We start from the raw sequence: 18,145 nt of genomic DNA, 5'->3' as shown, positions 1-18,145 counted from the left end.
CGACCGTGCCATTCCGGGCGCCGGTCACTCGGCTTGTCTGGCTTCGGCTAATCTCGGACCGAGCATCCTGGTCCGACCGAGCTCTGCCTTACCGAGCTGCTTCTTTACGGTCTTGGACGGGACGCACTCGGACCAAGTTCTGCCCGGCCCAAGTTCTGGCAGCCCTTCTCTGGGCGAACGGTCGATCATCTCGGCCCAATGCACTGCTGGGCTCTCAACCTGCTCGGTCGATACCTCGGCCCAACTCCAGATCATAAATCACCCTCTCAGAAGGGTAACAGGCCAAGAATAGTGGCAGAAATCAACAGGAGTGTGAACAGTGTATATTCAAGAAGATGATTTGGGTAAAAACAGAATCATGAAACAAACAAGTTCAAATACATGGTGGAATACAAAATGCAATATGAAATATCAAAAATATGAACAAGATTGCAAAGACAACAGGTAAGATAGTAAAGTTCAGTAAGGTAACAAGAAACTGAAACCAGGAGGAATAGTGGCTTACCAGAAAGAGGGAAGCCAGAATGGGGATTGCCGAAGTCTGACGACGGTTGCGAAGGCGAAAGATCGGTGAAAACCACGCCGGAAGAGGTGAACAACAGCGATGGCAAAGCTTGAAAGCTTGAAACTATGGAAGATTTGAAAAGGCTAGAGAGAGAAAGCTTCAGAGACGATGGAGAAAAGTGAGAAAATAAGGAAAGAAAAAGTTTTGTTAAAACTTGAAACGGTGGCAAAACAGAATTAATGCACCTAAAACAACGTGAGCGTTAGACGGCGCATGCATGCGCGAGACGATTAAGAAGCACGTACCAAGTACGATCCAGTAAGAGAAGGACACGTGGCTGAAACGGTTGAATTGTGATGCATGACAGCTCATACGCGTGAAAAAGCTCTTAGAATTCTTGATTTTTAAGAAGATATGTCGGCCTATAGTGATGAGCTCGGCTTAAACCGATATACTGGCAGGAAATACCGAAATAGGTTCCATCACCTCAGAATGCCGAGGTAATAGAACCTAGGGGGCAGTTGTGGGGATATATTTTCTGAGTCCCAACACGTGGCCAAGGTGACGCCGAGGTGTCAGCCGAGGTGTCACGTGTCCAGGTTATGACGCCGAGGTGATCTCGGCAAGGCCGAGGTTGTCTCCGAAGATATCGGAATCCGAGATAAGCGGATAAGGGACGAGAGTCCAAGAATAAGGAAGGACTTTAGCATGGATAAGGATAAAAGCTCTTAGGGAGTTTATCTTTATCTCTTGGAGAGTCCAGGATAAGTACTGAGCAAGAGTCCATTGAAGCTAGGCTTCTAGTGGGACTAGGATTGAGTTAACTATAAAAGAGAGGCACCCCCGATAGGTCTAAGGTACGCAATTTATATTCTGAACAGTGAGTTTAGCACTATCAATTATCTTTGAGAGATATACTGACTTGATCGTCGGAGTGCCCCCGGGTGGACGAACCACCACCGGAATCTTCTCTTTCTGTTGCAGGTCAGCTAGGTGCCATCTATTCTGCCAGTTCTCTCCAGCTGATTACTGAGTTGGCAGTGTAATCGAAAAATCACTTACACACAACTATACAGAAATATCAAATTTAACATATGTGGAATATAATTTTGTGTAATTTTACTTCGCGAAAATCTTGAGGCCAACCTCAAAAGGGAATGAAAAATGAAAATTTTATATATTTATGCTTCGTTTGAAAACAGACTATTTTAATAACTTGTTAGTTTTTTACGAAAAGATATACAAAAGAGTAGAAATAGTAATGTGAAAATTTATAATAATTTTTTGACTTTTTAGCTAAAACATGTAATTGCCAAACAAGACATTACTCACCCAAAAGTTACAAGGGCCCATTTAAATCATCCATATAGTTTTTAACCCTTTGACCTCATTTGGTAACATCACATTGTAGTCTAAAAGTTAAAAAGTTATTTAAAAAATTTAAAAATCCAACAAAAAATTATACAAAAAAGTCAAAGATTCTATTTTCTTTATTTTTTTTTTTTGCACATCTTTTCGTAAAAAACTAAAAATTCATCCCAAATATATTAAATTTTTTTACCTCATATTTTAACAAAATAATCGAAAAAATTATTAAAATAACATGTTCCCAAATGCGAAAGTACAAATTACTCCATTTAAAATCCTCATTGGCTACGACTTATGCAATTGGAGTCTATGAGGTTTTTGATTGAAAATTAGTAGACACACCACTAATCCAACATGCCCTCCCACCAAGGTTTGTTTTTCAATTTTTGTACTATAGGTGGTGCTAAAAGAGATAAATCTCATTTGACTATGGGCACTTCTGTCTTCCTACATTCTTTGCTTCATCGTGGTCACCTTCACTATAAATTCCCAAGCAAAACCAGTCCAAAAAATGCACTGAACAAGAAAAACCCACTTCACTATCATCATCTCACTTCTGTTATTTCTCTCTATTATGAGTCCATATAAACATTCACTTTTGTGTCTCTTTGTGTTGTTTTTTGTTTCTAAAGCTCAAGATGAGCCTCCGAGAACTTTGAAGTACTTGTTTCGATCTGTTTACTCGTTTGGGGACTCATTTGTTGATCCTGGAAACAATAATTACTTACCCAACGTTGCTAAGAGCAATTTTCCGCCTTACGGTAGAGATTTTGTGAACAAGCAGCCGACGGGGAGGTTTTCTAATGGGAAGCTCTTCCCTGATTTTGTTGGTGGGTTGTGAATTGTTTTCATGCATAATGTGTAATGTCATAGGTAGAGCTTTTGATGAAACCCACATTATTATTTTAAAGGGAAAAGATAAAGTGTATCAAAAAATTTAATTACCGAAATTATCAACTGCTCACATTTATTTGCATTTATAGATGCAAAAATCTCAAAAATTTTAATTACTGAAATTAATTGTGTTGTGAAAACACAACTTTAAGGTTATTATTTGAATTTTAAAAACAAAGTTTAATAAATAACTCTTAGTAAACAAATTCCCTTTACCCTTTCCTTCAAACTTAGTTTATTTTTAAACAAATTCCCTTTACCCTTTACTCTTAGTAAACAAATAACTCTTAGCAAACAAAGATTATTTTTTCAAATTATTACACTTGTGTCACTTTATCTTAGAAGTATCAATTGAAAATCAAACCTAAAGTTTTAAGAAAAATCAAGAAAACTAAAATTCAATCAGATACAAAATTGAAACGATCAAAATTTATATTTTAATACTTTTTTATATTCTAATTTTTTAGTATTAGAAAATAAATAAAGTAATACCACACATTTTATATAAATGTTATGCAAAAGTGAATTAATGTTAAATAGTTTTAAGAGTAGAATCCTCTTCTTGCCTTCTTTACTTGGCTCCATCCTTACAACGATCAAGATTCATCCTAAAAGAATCCAATGGCTCAGATCACCTCAAAAAATTTATATTTTAATTTTTAATTTTTTTAATAAAGCGATCTGAGCCGTTGGATTCGCTTGAAGTGAATCTCAAGCGTTGCAAGGAAGGGTGAAGTAGGAAAGGTAAGGAGAGAATCCTTATTCAGAATATGTAATGATGGTTATTTATTGAGTTATTTATTTTTTGCAGCAATTTACTTGGGGTCAGAATACCAGCGGCCATATATGGACCCAATGCTTAACTTGACGGAGCAACCCACCGCAGTTAGTTTCGCCTCCGCCACCAGTGGTTATGACCCTTCTACAACTAACAAAAGCGTCTCTCTCTCGCACTCAAACTCAAACGCGCATGGAATATTATTGTGATAAGAATTACTACTAATTTATAACTGAATTTTTCAATTTGTGCTGGCTCGGTTTCAGAATGCAACATCAATGTTGGATCAGCTAGAGGAATTCAAAGTGTACAAAGGCAAACTCCAGAGGAAACTTGGAAAAAGAATAGCCAACAGAGAGATTAGGAGAGCTCTCTTTTATGTCAATGCTGGATCGGACGATTTTGCCCTCAGTTATTTTGGTGATGGAAACCCAACCACTACTAGTAGTGGATCAATTCCTCAAAAGATAACTCCTGAGGAATATGAGCAATCCTTGTTGAAACGTGTCAAACAATTTGTTCAGGTTTGGTTTTGATCCAAAAACATAAGATTGGAATTTTGTTTACAACTCATATGTTAATTCCACATAAAAGCCAAAGAAAAATAAAAAAGCAACTACAAATTATAGATTGAATTTTCAAAAATTATCAAAATTAGTTTGGGCAAAATAGTCCATTTACCTTTCTTAAAAGAGTTAGCATCTAATTTTAAATGTTCTATTACTATTTCCTTATAAATGGACATTTTTATCTAATTCCATAACACATATTATCAATTGGACTTTGAGAAGTGCTAAATAAGTCACCTCTTAATTTGAACTCTTTTGTCAAATTTTTTTACTTTTCTAGTTTATCTGGTGTAGATGAATCTAAAAACTAACCTTTTTTTTTTTTTATAATGAAAATTTCAATAAAAATTTAAAAAATCCAAAATAAGTGTAATATTTTTTTACTTATTTTGTCTTTTCTGTACTTTTTGGATTTTTTTTAAATTTTATTTTCCGATTCAGCTCTTCGGTTAGAATCTAAAAGCCTATACCTTTTTTATTTATTTATTTATTTATTTTTTAAGTTAGATGAAAATAAGCCAATAAAAAAAGACATCAAAAAATAAATCCCAAACACCCACTAAATAGATAGAGTGTGAAAAATTAAAGACAAAACTAATACAATTGAAACTATAATAATCATATCGACACTAAAGACAAATTAAATGTCACTTTACTCCCCTTACAACATAATAATTTCTTATCCTTGTGATTTGGTCATTAGAATTTAGAGAAACCTGTAATTTTCCTTTCTAGTGAACATATATTCAAGTTTTTCTTCTGTTAGCTTACAGGGACTATGGTATCAAGGGGCTCGAAAAATCGCAGTTAATGGTCTTCCACCTTTGGGTTGCATCCCAATCGGTATCACTCGCCTTCCTCCAACTCCAGGAAATTCGCAAGATGCACGAAATTGTGTTGAATATGTGAATGCCATTTCAAAAGATTTTAATTTGTTGCTTCAGGATGAATTGAAGGCCCTGCAGAACAAGTTTCCAAAGTTTGGCACAAAGATTGCTTACATTGACTTTGAACAACCATTGCTCGACATTATACAGAACCCCGACGAATATGGTTAGTTGTTGATAATTCTTATGTCACTTTTGTTCCAAATTGCCGCAAGCCACAATAAAAAGCTTAGGATAAACTATCAATAGGTCTTAATAGTTAAACTTAATTCTCATCAAATCCTATTAAAAATAAATCTTGGTAAAATTATCGCTAAAAATAATTTTTTTGTGACAATTTTTTATATATGTCGCTAAAAATTAACAATTAGTGACTTTTTTATCATAATTTTTATAAATTGTCGCTAAAACTTACAATTAGTGACATTTTTTTATGACAAATTTTTCACATAAGACCTATTAGATAATAAGTCCACTTATTAAGACCTGCATGTAAGTATTCCAAAAGTTTATACCTTAAAAGTGTTGCAATAAAATTATGCCGACCAGCAACTAGTATGTTGCAACGGTTTAGCCGACACTTTTCTGACTGCTAGTAAAATTTCTCAATCTTTAGTAGCAGTTTTTGGTTCATTTAGCGGCAATTTTGGCCCTTGCTAGAATTAAGAAATTTTGTTATGAAATCACCACTATTTAATCTTTTGTCAATTATTTTTTTGTCTTATTTTTGGTGTTTTTCTTACAGATTTTAGTGAAGTAAACAAAGGTTGTTGTGGGACTGGACTTTATGAAATAGGAGTACAGTGCAATGAAACAACTCCGGTTTGTGCTGACGCCTCAGAGTATGTATTTTGGGATGCAGCACACCCATCAGAGGATGCTTATTACGCCATTTTCCAAAGCAATCTTGCAACCATTGATCAAATTATTAAGTTTTGATCCCATTTCACATGGATGCACAAAAGCATATTAAAAAAGTCCACCAAAAAACATGTGGCTAAATAATTTTGTGCAACTTTTCTCGCTAATGAAATAATATTTTCCATGCTATCTCGCAAAATCATGAAATATCATGTTGATCGGATTGTCTTGCAGAGTTTAATTTTCAGCTAATATTCACTGATATATTAATTGTCAACTAATATATAATTATATCGCTAATATATATACGTATATCCTTATACTATTATTTAAGACTATGTTGTTGTGCATTTGAAAGGGAAGATATACAGAAACAAGATATCAATTGGACATAATGTGCGAGTATATGCACTGGTCAAAGCTAATCATACTGTCTATCTCCAACAATGTGAATTTTGTAAATAATAATGTGAAGTCTGTAAACAAAGTTTGGAAAAACAATGGTGTAGGAAATTTTGGATTTTAGCATCTTGACTTGGACTGATCATAACTGGAGTCTACGAAAGTGATGGTCTGCCAATTTTGTGATAAAGAGCACCATATTCGGGTGAAAATAATAGTGATGAAATAGTAAGTGGAAGTCAGAATTGGAGCTATATCAAGATTATGAAAACAATCTCCACTACATAGCAAAATTGTTTGGTGTATTTTATGAAATTGCTTATTCAAATTTTTTTTTTAATAAAAATTTTGTGTTAAAATGTTTGATATAACTTATGCTTACACGTTTATGAGCTTAAATAAAATTAAAAAGCTTTATTGAAAGCAAGGGGCGAGATATTTTAATTTTTGTTTTTTGATTCTCAACTTGCTGCACCAAACAGGTCTGGCGTGTTCTTACCAAAGAAGAATCCAAATTTTAAGTCTTGATTTGGCAAATTATTTGGGCTAAATAATCACAAAAAGACAAAAAAAAAAAAAAAAAAAAAGAAGCTACAAAATCACAAAAAGACAAAAAAACTACAAAATTACCAAACTAACCCATATACAAACAAAAAGTCAGAAAAACATCATTTCCAAGTGGAGGGCAATTTTTTCATTCCAATGTCAAAATGTCAAAAAGCCAAACAAGAAAACCAAACAAACAAAAACGTTTTAGGCTAAAAAAGTCAAAAAAACCAAAAAATCAACTAAAAAAGTCATTACCAAACTACCCCTAAATAGCATTATGTAGTTGAGCCTTAGAGCAGTGATAAAGATTGTACTATTATGACTATAATGTAATTGGGCCGATCACGTTTGGCAAGTCAATCTTTTTATTTAAAAGTCAAATTGTTATTAAAAAAATTATAAAGTCAGAGCTTGTTTAGGAAGAGCATTTGGGCTAAAATAGCCATGTAAGACAAAAATATTTTATTTTAGCTAAATAGGATAAAATGTCATATTTAACTCATAATTATTTTATTTTTTCTCTCACAAAAGTTAAAAAAACTAAAAATCTTATTTCAAACGATATTTTTTAACCCCAAACTAAAATAACCAAAAACCAATCCAGATTCCAAACAAGTTCTCAATAACATGTATAAAAAGTCAAAGATTCTTTTCTTTATACTTTTTGTATATTTTTTCGTAAAAAGTCAAAAATCATCCCAAATATAATTTTTTTACTTTATATTTTAGTTAAAAAAACTAAGGTTGCATTTGGTAGAGTTTTGTAACTATGATTTGAGAGTATGAGTTGTATTTTGAGTTTGTGAGGTTTGGAATTATGATTTGAGTATGAAAAATTTGTTTGGTAGCCTCCGTTTGGGAAGTGGGTTGGCTTTTTGGCTTTTTTGGCTATTTTAGCCTGGGTTTAAAAGCTTGGTTTGGGAAGGGCTTTTTGGCTTTTTTGAGTTTTTTTGTGAGAGAAGAATGTAATGATTATGGGTTGGATGTGATGTTTTGTTTGTTATGGCTAAAATAGCCTATTTTGTTTTTTGTGGCTAAAATAGCCAAAAAAGCATGCAAACCCACTTGCCAAATACATGCGTAAAGAGTTTTGAAAAGAGTTTTGAATTGGGTGGGAAATTGTTGATGTGACATTTGATATTTGATACAAAAATTTATAACTTATAACCAAACATACAACTCAAAATTATTTTAAAGCACATAATTTTTTTAAAAAAATTCAAAAAATATTTTTTTCGAATATATAAAAATTAACATATTGATTGCAAAAAAAAAAAAAAAAAATCACTGTTCCGGTCAACTAGCCGGACGACTGGTTAGGCCAAATTTCAAAAAAAAAATTGAAAATCGCGCTATGTTTGACAGAGTTTTCTGCGGAAATGTGAAAAATTAATTCCACAACTCTATCCAAACACCATATGCGAACTTAATGATAGAAAACGTATTTAAGAAGGGAGCTTTTTTGATAAATCCACTTTCTAAGAGTTTTATTCCATCAAACCCATATTCTTTTTGACTATTCCATTAGGTCTTATTTGAGATAAGAAGACCAAAATACCCTTTTCATCTACTTATATTCCATTTAGTTCACATTATTTTCTTATGTTTCAATAAGTCCTACGGGTGACATAATTACTAAAATACCCCTAATGTGAATGTTCACACCGTCAATGTGAATGTTCATATCGTCAATGTGTAGGGACCCGACCCATGTCGATCCTCGTGGGTGCCTGGAAAAATTTGAGTCGGGCCGGGGCGGGCCCGGCCCATGCCTATTGACAATGTGAATATTCACATTGACATATTAACATTCATATTAATAGGAGTGTAAAATTGGCCCGCGTCCCGTGGCGGCGCGAAACCCACCCGCGGCCCATGGGTGGCCCGGGGCGGGCCCGGTCCTGCCCGTTGACAATGTGAATATTCATATTGATATGTTAACATTCACATTGATAATATTCACATTGTCAAGAGTATAAAATTGGCCCGCGGCCCATGGGCGGCCAAAAGCCCGCCCACGGCCCGGGGCGGGCCCGGCCTGGCCTGTTGACAATGTGAATATTCACATTGACATGTTAACATTCACATTGATAGGGGTGTAAAATTAGCCCGCGCCTCGTGGTTGCCCGAAACCCGCCCACGGGCCGTGGGCGGCCCGGGGCGGGCTCGGCCCAGCCTGTTGACAATGTGAATATTCACATTGACATATTAACATTCAAATTGATAAGAGTATAAAATTGACTAGCGGCCCAGGGCGGGCCCGGCCCGGCCCGTTGACAATGTGAATATTCACATTGACATGTTAACATTCACATTGATAGGAGTGTAAAATTAGCCCGTGCCTCGTGGCTGCCCGAAACCCACCCACGGCCCGTGGGCGGCCCGAGGCGGGCCTAGCCATTTTTTTTTAATTCTTTTTAATTTTTTCTACCAAAATTTTATTATTTTCCACAAAAAAAAACACTAGGCCTCGGTGCGGACCGGGCCTCGGACCGAGGCTTGAATGGGCCTTAATCGGACCGATGGGCCGAGCCAGACTTCAAAGTGATGGCTCAGGCCCTAGTCTAGGGTCTCGGACTAGACTCGAACCTGAGCCCAAACACCATATGCGAACTTAATGATAAAAAACCTACTTAAGAATCGTTCTAAACAGAATCTAAAATATTACCAAAATAACATATTCATAAACGAACAACTATAAAATTGTACCATTATGCCAACAACAAGAGTTTAAACCACACAAATAATTTTTCTAAAAAAAAACTACGCGTATCCGATGCTACGCAAAGCCTACAATGACAAGAGATTGTACTGCTCTTTTGTCCTTTAGTTGGGATTAGAACAGAATGATGAAACATCACCTTAAGTCAGTAATTTGTCTTGACTTTGTGCTACCCAACGGTACCCAATATATGCACCAAAAAAGAAAGGCCCAATTACATGAATTGCACACAGAAATCAATTTTTTTTTTAATTCTATAAGGCCATGTTTGTTTGGGCGGACTGGATTAGCATTTTCATGACTAATAGTCATAGGATTACCAATTCGTTGGATTATGTATCCTATCTTAACTAATAGTCAAGTTTAAAATAATTAATCTGTACTTCAATTGTTTAACCAAACATCGGATTAATAATTTTATTGGACTATTAGTCCAATCCCAAGCTCATGTCCATCCAAACAAACATGACCTAAGAGTACTCTTCTTTTCGCACTCTGTCGATAACAAAAAAAACTTTATCAGCATTAAGAGGAAATTGTGTAAAAATATGACTCAGACATCACGTTTGCTAAGAAAGTACTTTATCACCAGAATAACCCTTAGTCTTCCAAAGTTGGACCATATGTATATCTTTTTCGTATTATCAAAATCCTTCTTTTTAATTATAATTTGTAAAAATAAAAATTGGTAATGAAAAAGGCTGCATTACCAAAAGTTACGAAGTAGCCTCTTTTCATTGCCAACCTTCTTTTTTTTTTTAATTTTTTTATATATATTTTAAATAATGTACTTTTAAAACTAAGGCCAAGTTTGGCATAACCTAAATAATACAAAAAGTCAAAAAGTCACTATCCTATTTAAGCCACATCATCTTATTTAAATCACATCACCTCTCTAACACATCACATCAAACCCAACCCATATAAGCTAATAAGTCAAAAAGTGCACTTTTTTAGAACATCCCAAACCAAATTTTCATTAAAAGAGATTGTGTCGTCAAAAACTTTTTCCAAATACTATTTCTTACAAACATAAGTTTCTATGAATATACTTTAAAATTAAATTGGTAATGAAAGAGACTGCGTGGTCAAAAACTTTTCATGAATTCTATTTCTTAAAAAAAAAATAAAAAAAAAAAATAAATAAATAAATAAAAATAAAAATCCCCTATGCACAATATATGATAACATGTTCATTCATTTCATCCACAATATTATACCAAACATGTACTGTTCATTCAGCCACCATACTCCAAACTCAATTACTAAATTCATATTCATCACAAATTAACCATCTCAAAAACCAAACTCTTCCCACCATCACCAAAAAAAAAAAAACTATAATCCATCATGCGTGGTCCAATCCATCTGTCCATTCCTACAAATTTCTTCAGCCCGAGCATGTTCCTCATTCTGGTTTTCAATATGCAAAAACTCGGCACTTTATTTTGACGCAAAAGCTCATTGTGAAAAATCGCATATATAAATACATTTCATAGTCAATAATTTCCCGGATAATTGCTAATATTGGAATTTTTAGAATAAGTCCAAAATGTAGGGCATTATTAGGTTGTCATTTTAGCCAAGAACAACAGCAACACTACAACAACTTACATTTTTGGCGATTAAATTTGGCGACTTAAAGATTTTTAGTTACCAAAAGTGCAATTTTTGGAGACTAAAAATTATTTTGGTCGGCATTGGTTTAGGATTTAACTACTAAATTTTTTCAGTCGAGGTATGTTGTCTATTGGTTACTAAAACAAAATTAGTTGCTAAATATGTCACAATAGGCCATTAAAAAAAAATTATCGGCATTAGTCTAGTTTTTGGGCTACTAAAATTTGCTTTAGTCATGGTGTACTAATTTTGGCCGACTAAAAAATATTTAGTCGCCAAATAATAGCCATAATTTTACTATTACTCTTTGGCTACCAAAAAATTAGTTGCCAAATTACTACTTTTGGCGACTAAAAAAATATTTAGTCTCCGTTAGTTAAGGTTTTGGCTACTAAATAATTTAGTCAGTATAAATTAACATTTTCCGACAAAAAACCAATTTAGTCGCAAATGGTTTATAAAATTTTAGTGAGAAAAATTTGAGATTGGTGCCTAGATTTTAGATCATTCCTCTCTCTCTCTCTCTCTCTCTCTCTCTCTCAGAGAATCAGTCACCACCAAGCCTCACCTCAGCTCACCACAGTCGCTCACCATTGTTGTTCACCATACGTCGCAATTCGCAGCCACCACCGCCGCCGTCGCAATACAAACATGTTCCTTCTCTTTGTCCTCCCCTCTCTCTCTCTCTCCCTTCCTCAATTTTCCCATTTCTGACTCTTGCTCTAGGGTTTTATATGAATATATTATTGACTTTAATTTATTGTTCTAGTAACCTACTTCCTCAATATCGACATTGATTCCAATGCAAATGACAACAAAGATTTCATTCACGGTTAGGATTTCTTTTGGTAACTCCCAATTCCTTATTTCTCAATTTCGATTTCAAACCCTAAGGTTTTGATATACATTATGCTGCCATTTTTTTGTTTCTGATCGATTGCTCAAATACATGTTTGTGCATATCCTATATGCAACAATTTTTCAATGTTGATTTGATTGTATGTTATCTCAAATGATGTAATGTACATTCAATTGAATTGATTAACTATCTCTTGGAATGGTTTGTTTGGAATAGTACTCCTGACTATATCACTTTGGATGGTCAATATATCTCCAATTTGGATTGCGACAAGGTATTCGTTGAATACGTGCCATTATTCTTATTTGAATGCTGGATTTTGTGATTGACTCACTCACACCTTTTTTTATGCAATAAAATATTTCTCGTCCCAAGTCACCAGAGAAACTAAGACTGTTAAAAACAAAAGGCAAAGGCAGGGTAAGGTTAATTGTTATGTTATGCTTGAGCTTTAATGTGTATCATGGGTGCTACTCCAATTTCATGTCGTAATTGGTATTGATTGGTAGAATGCCATTTTCTATGTATGAGTTGAATTGAATCAAATTAAGACTTGGATTTTAAAAAAATAATAATTTTATTGCTTGGGGATCTTGATCATATTATGGATGCGATGAGGGTTGATAGTGTACCTATCTTAAATTAGTTCTTCCCCTTTAGAATGAGCAATGTGTTCATAATAGAAGTTATTAATGCCATTTTCTGTTATTTGATTTTATAAGAAACAATAACATGATATTGTAAGCATTTGTACTAATTCTTTTTTTATTGCTAGACATTTTGTTATTAATTTTTTCATTTTGCTCTGGTTATCAACTTCATTTTCACCTCAGCAGCTTATCATCTGTACGCATTAGCTATTATAGCATGATCTATTACATTTTCACATCCGATTGGTCTAATTTACGTATTTTGAATAAATTTTTTCCTCCTTTTTTTGTTTTTGTTTTGTTCAGATTTCAGTTCCAACTTGTCTTGCCATGAACAAATAGTAGAACTTCCCAAAGAAGCTTTTGGAACAGATGAAATCACGACAGAGAAAACTGTAGGAACTAAATCTCAAAAGATTCATAGTTATGTTTCACAATCAGAAGTTGCTTTACGCTGTCGAGTTATGCCTCATCCATTCATGAAGAATCCATGCATCAAAGATGCTTCAGAAATTGAAATAGATCCTTTCAGCAATAGAAGATCAAAGTGTGCAGGTATAAGCTCAGCAGGTTCTTTTAAAATTTTCTCTGGCATCTTGGAAACCTCTTTTTCTTGAAACAACATTGCGAAAAAGTCAAATTTCAATATCATGATATTATGACTCGAGAATGATTGGACACTTATATGATGATGAGTCAAGATTGCGATACTATTCTTAATATGTTCTTATTAATAGTGGCACGAGGTTGCTAGTTCTCTTTTAACTACTATGATCACACTTAGACATCTGTTATGCAGTTCTCTTGGTAATGTTCAACAAAGCAGCCCTTTCCTTTTACAGTTTCCCATCTGTGAATGTCATCACACTCTTTCAGGTGACTTATTTCGTTAAATTAGTTGAATGGACCAGCTTGCACATTATTGAGTTAGAAACTCTGCTTGTATTAGTGGTGATTGATTGTCGTTATTACTTGTGCACATGACTTGGTAGCTGTGTACATATTAATCTCATATATAGTTGAATATTAATAAAGAAAAGGCCATATACAGAACACACTTTGCCGCACAATCCCCCATTGTAAATGTATCTGTAACCTATATATAAAAGAATGGAAGCAGGTCTACTTGAATTTAACACATCAAATTCTCCAATTTGCCCTGCTTCTTTGCTTCGAAACCTGAGGCTTTGACAGAGTCCATGTCCACGTGAGGTAACCGAATGAGGACTCAATGAGAGATTTCCATGTATGCTGTCTAGAGTGTTCTTGTGGCAGTGAACTGATTCTATTAAATCATATATATAGCTGCGATTTGGCATTCACTGTGTCAAGAGATCAACTCCCAAACTGCACAATTTGAATTTAATGTTAGTGAACCCTTTTTTTTTTTTTTTTATCTAATCAGGTCCATTTACTGATTCATGTGAGGGACCTTAAACTTATTATACAGTATGGTGCAATCCAATTGTTTTACTATGCATCAAATCTTCTACATAATTAGTCATAATTTACCAGATGGTTCACTATTATGAATTTCAAGATAAACTGATCCAAACCTCTGCCAACATCATATTGATGGAGTTAATTATTTCTTAGGCTTTGGCCTTGCTTATAATAAGTTATTAGGTATTAGTTAGAATATGTTTCAAGCCATGGAACCCTGAATTATGTGATGGTTTACATTTAGAACTGATCAATGGCTTGTATATTTGATGTCTATAAGTTTTACTTTTTACTCCTTTGTTTTTCCTATTAGAATCTCTCATGGATTAATGGTTGTTTGTGATGGAAGATTGGGGTGCAACAGCTTATGCATATTTATTTACGTCACATCTGTTTACTCATATGCTTTTTGTGTTGCTCGCTTATGCAAATGAATCAAATATACTATTTTTTATCCTCTCAATTAGAAAGAAAAATTGTTTTTTTAAATTCTACTCTTACTAAATAAGAGAGCTTAATGACTTGAAAATGCCTTGCTCACTTGGGTTTTGCGTTAAAGTACACAAATGGATTTGCACTTATAAATGCTAATGGCAATGAAGTTGCTCACTTAGGAAAGGCTGAAGAATTTTTAGCCAAGACAGAGAAAAAATTAGACAGGTATTATGGAAGCTTTAACTCTTTAAAGGTATATATGACTCTGAAGAAAAAACCCAAAAGAACTTGTTCTGTCTTTTTTTTTTTTTCTTTTTTATTCATAAAATCACAAAGTGTTTTATGTATAGATCTCTATAATTACCAAAGCTAGAGGCTCAATTTCTAATTTGTTAGCTAAAGAAACAATGATACTGATGCATTAGGCAGAGTACAATTTGGACAAACTGACACGAGAACAAAAATTGTAGTTGCGATGCAACCCCCATGTGCAAAACATTTGATTAGGCTTTTCACAAGCTTCAAAGAGATAAACCTATGAAAATTTGTACACGCATGACAAACTTGTTATTCAGATTGTTTAATCCTTGCGGTTTTTATTTGATAGGAATTGACCTATAAAATTTCATATTTCTGACATCTTTCTCGGTTGAAACTTCCAAGCGTCTCATCAGTGTGGAAATAATTATACTTGGTGCATCGGTTGAAACTTCCAAGCGTCTCATCAGTGTGGAAATAATTGTACTTGGTGCATTGGTAGCAGGATCTCGGGACATGTCATTTGACTCCTACAGCTATGCTATTGTTTTTATTTCAAATATCTACACAGCAATATATCTTGTTTCTTTAGCTCACATTGGTACATTTATTTTTTTTTAAAACATCTTTCCATTTCTCATTGATATGTGAGACATTGCATATCTTGTGTTGATATGTTTTCTTAATCTTCTCAGGAAAGTCAAGTGGCCTCAATAGCTTTGGCCTCATGTGGTGCAATGGTAAGATGGTAGGTCTCCAACAAAATCACATCTTTCGAGTTCTAAATTTTTCTACAGAAAATAAAATTTACTAGCCTCATTAAGCTTAAATAACTCAGTCCTGCAATTGTTTGTTTAATTGAATTTTTTGAAGGATTCCTGTGGACCGATTACCATGGTAATTTGTACCATGCCAAATTGTCATTTGGCATGGTAGTGAATATATTTTTTTGTGTACGGAGGACTTGGTTTTCGTATGATTTTCTGTTTTGTATGGAATTATTATTTTAGATTGGAAATACTTACTTTGTATGGAATTTGAAATTAAAAGTTATTCTTTTTTGGATGGTTGTAAGTGAAAGTTGTAAGTGAAATGGATGTAGATTGTGTAATGGTTGATAATATATGTATTGTTTTGTTTATATATATGGTACATGCTACACGGAATACATATAGGCTGTAGACAAATTATTTTAAAAAAAAAAACGTAAAATGATATTTTTGGCGACTAAATAATTGGTAGCTGAAAAGGAAGTAAATATTTTTAACAACTAAATAGTTGGTAGATAAAAAAAAAATAAAATGAAAACAAATCTTTTGGTGACTAAATATTTAGTAGTCATAAAAAAAAAAGTAGACTTTAGGCAACTAAGATTTTAGTAGCTAAAATAAATAAAATCAAAAAAATAAAATTTGACGACTAAAACTTTAGTAGCCCAAAAAAAAAAGCAATTAACCTTTAGGCGATTAAAACTTTTGTAGCTAAAACCAAATTAGATTTTAGGTGACTAGAACATTTAGTAGCTAAAAAAAAATTGCCGACTAAAGCTTTTGTCGTCGTAAATAATTAAAGTTTTTGGCAACAAAAAGTTTTAGTTGCTGAAAATGCAATATTAATTTTATTTGAAACTTTTTGGTGACTAAAAAATTAGTCGCCAATAGAGGACTTACAGCGACTAAACTTTTTTTAGTTGCCAATTATCTTTCCCGACAATTATTTCGTGACTAATTTGGTGACTAAAATTATTTCGTGACTAAACCTTTTATTTGAACTCATGTTCCATTATCCTTTGAGGTGCTTGTCAATGGTTAATATTGGAATTTTTAGAATAAGTCCAAAATGTAGAGCATTATTAGGTTGCCATATTAGCCAAGATCAACGGCAAATGTGCAACCCATGTTCCATTATCCTTTGAGGTGCTTGTCAATCAATCAAAGACTATCTCCATCAGCCGCTGGGACAAGATAGGCAGAATTTTCCATGACTAACTTAGATTATTTGGGATATCTTAAATAAGTGTATTTTTTATCTTTTTAAACTAAAAAATTGAGAAAAAAATATAAATGTTTAGATTAATTTTTTGACTTTTTATAAAAAAATTGTATAAATTAGTGTGTGCAGCCGTAATTTTTGACTTTTAGTAAATAGTGATAACTTTTTAACTTTTTAAGTAATTTTTTGACTTTTTTAACTTTTTATTCAATTTGCCAAACTTAACCTTAACCTGACTCGAAAATTCGGCCTCCTAAGATGAAAGAACTGAACAATTGGATAAATCCATTAATCTATTTTCTAACACCTTGCTGGACATACAATTTAACTTTTTTTTATTTTTTATTTTTGAGAAACCCATTTCAGGCATAAAAGTGAGCCTCTATAATTTGTAAAGTGCTTGAAGGCCATTATACATGAGTTACACCATGGCCTAAAAGAAGTTTACTGACCTATTCACATTTGGTAATGGGATTAAAAAAGATAAGAGAGTGGGGATGAGACCCGGCCGACGTGTTTGTTATAATTTTTTTTTTTTTTTTTTTTTTTTCATTTGATTGCAAAATAAGATGGGACATGAAATAATAATTGGAGAAAGTAAGAGAAGATAGAGATGAGCGAATAGAGAGAGAGAGAGGCACAATTGTTTCTATAAGTTGTATATGTCAATTACACAAAGAAGGCACTCTATTTATAGAGGATGCCTTGGATGCCTATGAACAATTAAATAATGCTAGACTAACATAATGCTACACTACACTAACATAATGCTACACTAACATAATGCTACACTACACTAACATAATGATACACTAACATAATGCTACACTACACTAACATAATGCTACACTACACAAAGATAATGATACACTAACATAATGCACTACACTAACATAATGCTACACTAACATCCCCCCGCAAACTCAAGGAGGGAAAGCATCAACCAAGTTGAGTTTGGAAACAAGATCATTGAAGCGGCTAGGAGGATGAGCCTTAGTGAAGATATCAGCGGGTTGATCGACGGAAGCGATAGGGAAAAGACGAACAGTACCACAGGTAACATGCTGGCGAATGAAATGACAATCAATCTCAATATGTTTGGTGCGATCATGAAAAACATCATTGTGAGCAATCTGAATGGCACTCTGATTGTCACAATAGAGAGGGGTAGGATCAGAAGAAGAAACACCCATATCAGCAAGGAGCCAGCGAAGCCAGAGAAGTTCCTGAGTAGTATCAGCAAGAGCTCGGTATTCAGCTTCGGTGCTAGAGCGGGCAGTGAGGGATTATTTTTTGCTACGCCAAGCAAGAAGAGAGTCCCCTAAGAAGAAGCAGAATCCCGTGGTGGAGCGT

At 33.8% G+C, this 18,145-nt stretch overlaps 2 protein-coding genes and 1 long non-coding RNA gene across 3 annotated transcripts; all 3 read left to right on the top strand.

Moving 5' to 3' along the window:
* Nucleotides 1–2,270: 2,270 nt before the first annotated feature.
* LOC114307992 (GDSL esterase/lipase At5g45960) lies at nt 2,271–6,061 on the top strand. The gene is made up of 5 exons (XM_028253490.2): nt 2,271–2,703; nt 3,579–3,706; nt 3,812–4,069; nt 4,888–5,167; nt 5,747–6,061. Exons 1-5 carry the CDS (start codon nt 2,448–2,450, stop codon nt 5,938–5,940), a joined length of 1,116 nt encoding a protein of 371 aa, XP_028109291.2. The 5' UTR covers nt 2,271–2,447; the 3' UTR covers nt 5,941–6,061.
* Nucleotides 6,062–10,083: 4,022 nt separating this feature from the next.
* LOC145821322 (uncharacterized) lies at nt 10,084–13,795 on the top strand. The gene is made up of 5 exons (XM_082917830.1): nt 10,084–10,099; nt 11,659–11,808; nt 11,925–11,987; nt 12,971–13,219; nt 13,464–13,795. Exons 1-5 carry the CDS (start codon nt 10,084–10,086, stop codon nt 13,646–13,648), a joined length of 663 nt encoding a protein of 220 aa, XP_082773956.1. The 3' UTR covers nt 13,649–13,795.
* A 1,354-nt stretch (nt 13,796–15,149) lies between these two features.
* Nucleotides 15,150–15,880, top strand: LOC114308003 (uncharacterized). The gene is made up of 2 exons (XR_014363451.1): nt 15,150–15,401; nt 15,496–15,880. It is a non-coding gene; the product is annotated as an uncharacterized LOC114308003 (long non-coding RNA).
* Nucleotides 15,881–18,145: the final 2,265 nt, after the last annotated feature.

This window comes from Camellia sinensis, chromosome 3, assembly GCF_055761805.1.
Source record: "Camellia sinensis isolate YWXY chromosome 3, ASM5576180v1, whole genome shotgun sequence".
NCBI lineage: Eukaryota > Viridiplantae > Streptophyta > Magnoliopsida > Ericales > Theaceae > Camellia > Camellia sinensis.
This window is presented reverse-complemented; position numbering and strand designations above follow the sequence as displayed.

Coding starts and splice junctions, on each gene's coding strand:
- LOC114307992 (XM_028253490.2), top strand. CDS start 2,448: ATGAGTCCATATAAACATTCACTTTTGTGTCTCTTTGTGTTGTTTTTT. Junction 4,070..4,887: donor GTGTCAAACAATTTGTTCAG/GTTTGGTTTTGA, acceptor GTTAGCTTACAG/GGACTATGGTATCAAGGGGC. Junction 5,168..5,746: donor ACAGAACCCCGACGAATATG/GTTAGTTGTTGA, acceptor TTTTTCTTACAG/ATTTTAGTGAAGTAAACAAA.
- LOC145821322 (XM_082917830.1), top strand. Junction 11,809..11,924: donor CGCCGTCGCAATACAAACAT/GTTCCTTCTCTT, acceptor TTATTGTTCTAG/TAACCTACTTCCTCAATATC. Junction 13,220..13,463: donor TAGAAGATCAAAGTGTGCAG/GTATAAGCTCAG, acceptor TCTGTTATGCAG/TTCTCTTGGTAATGTTCAAC.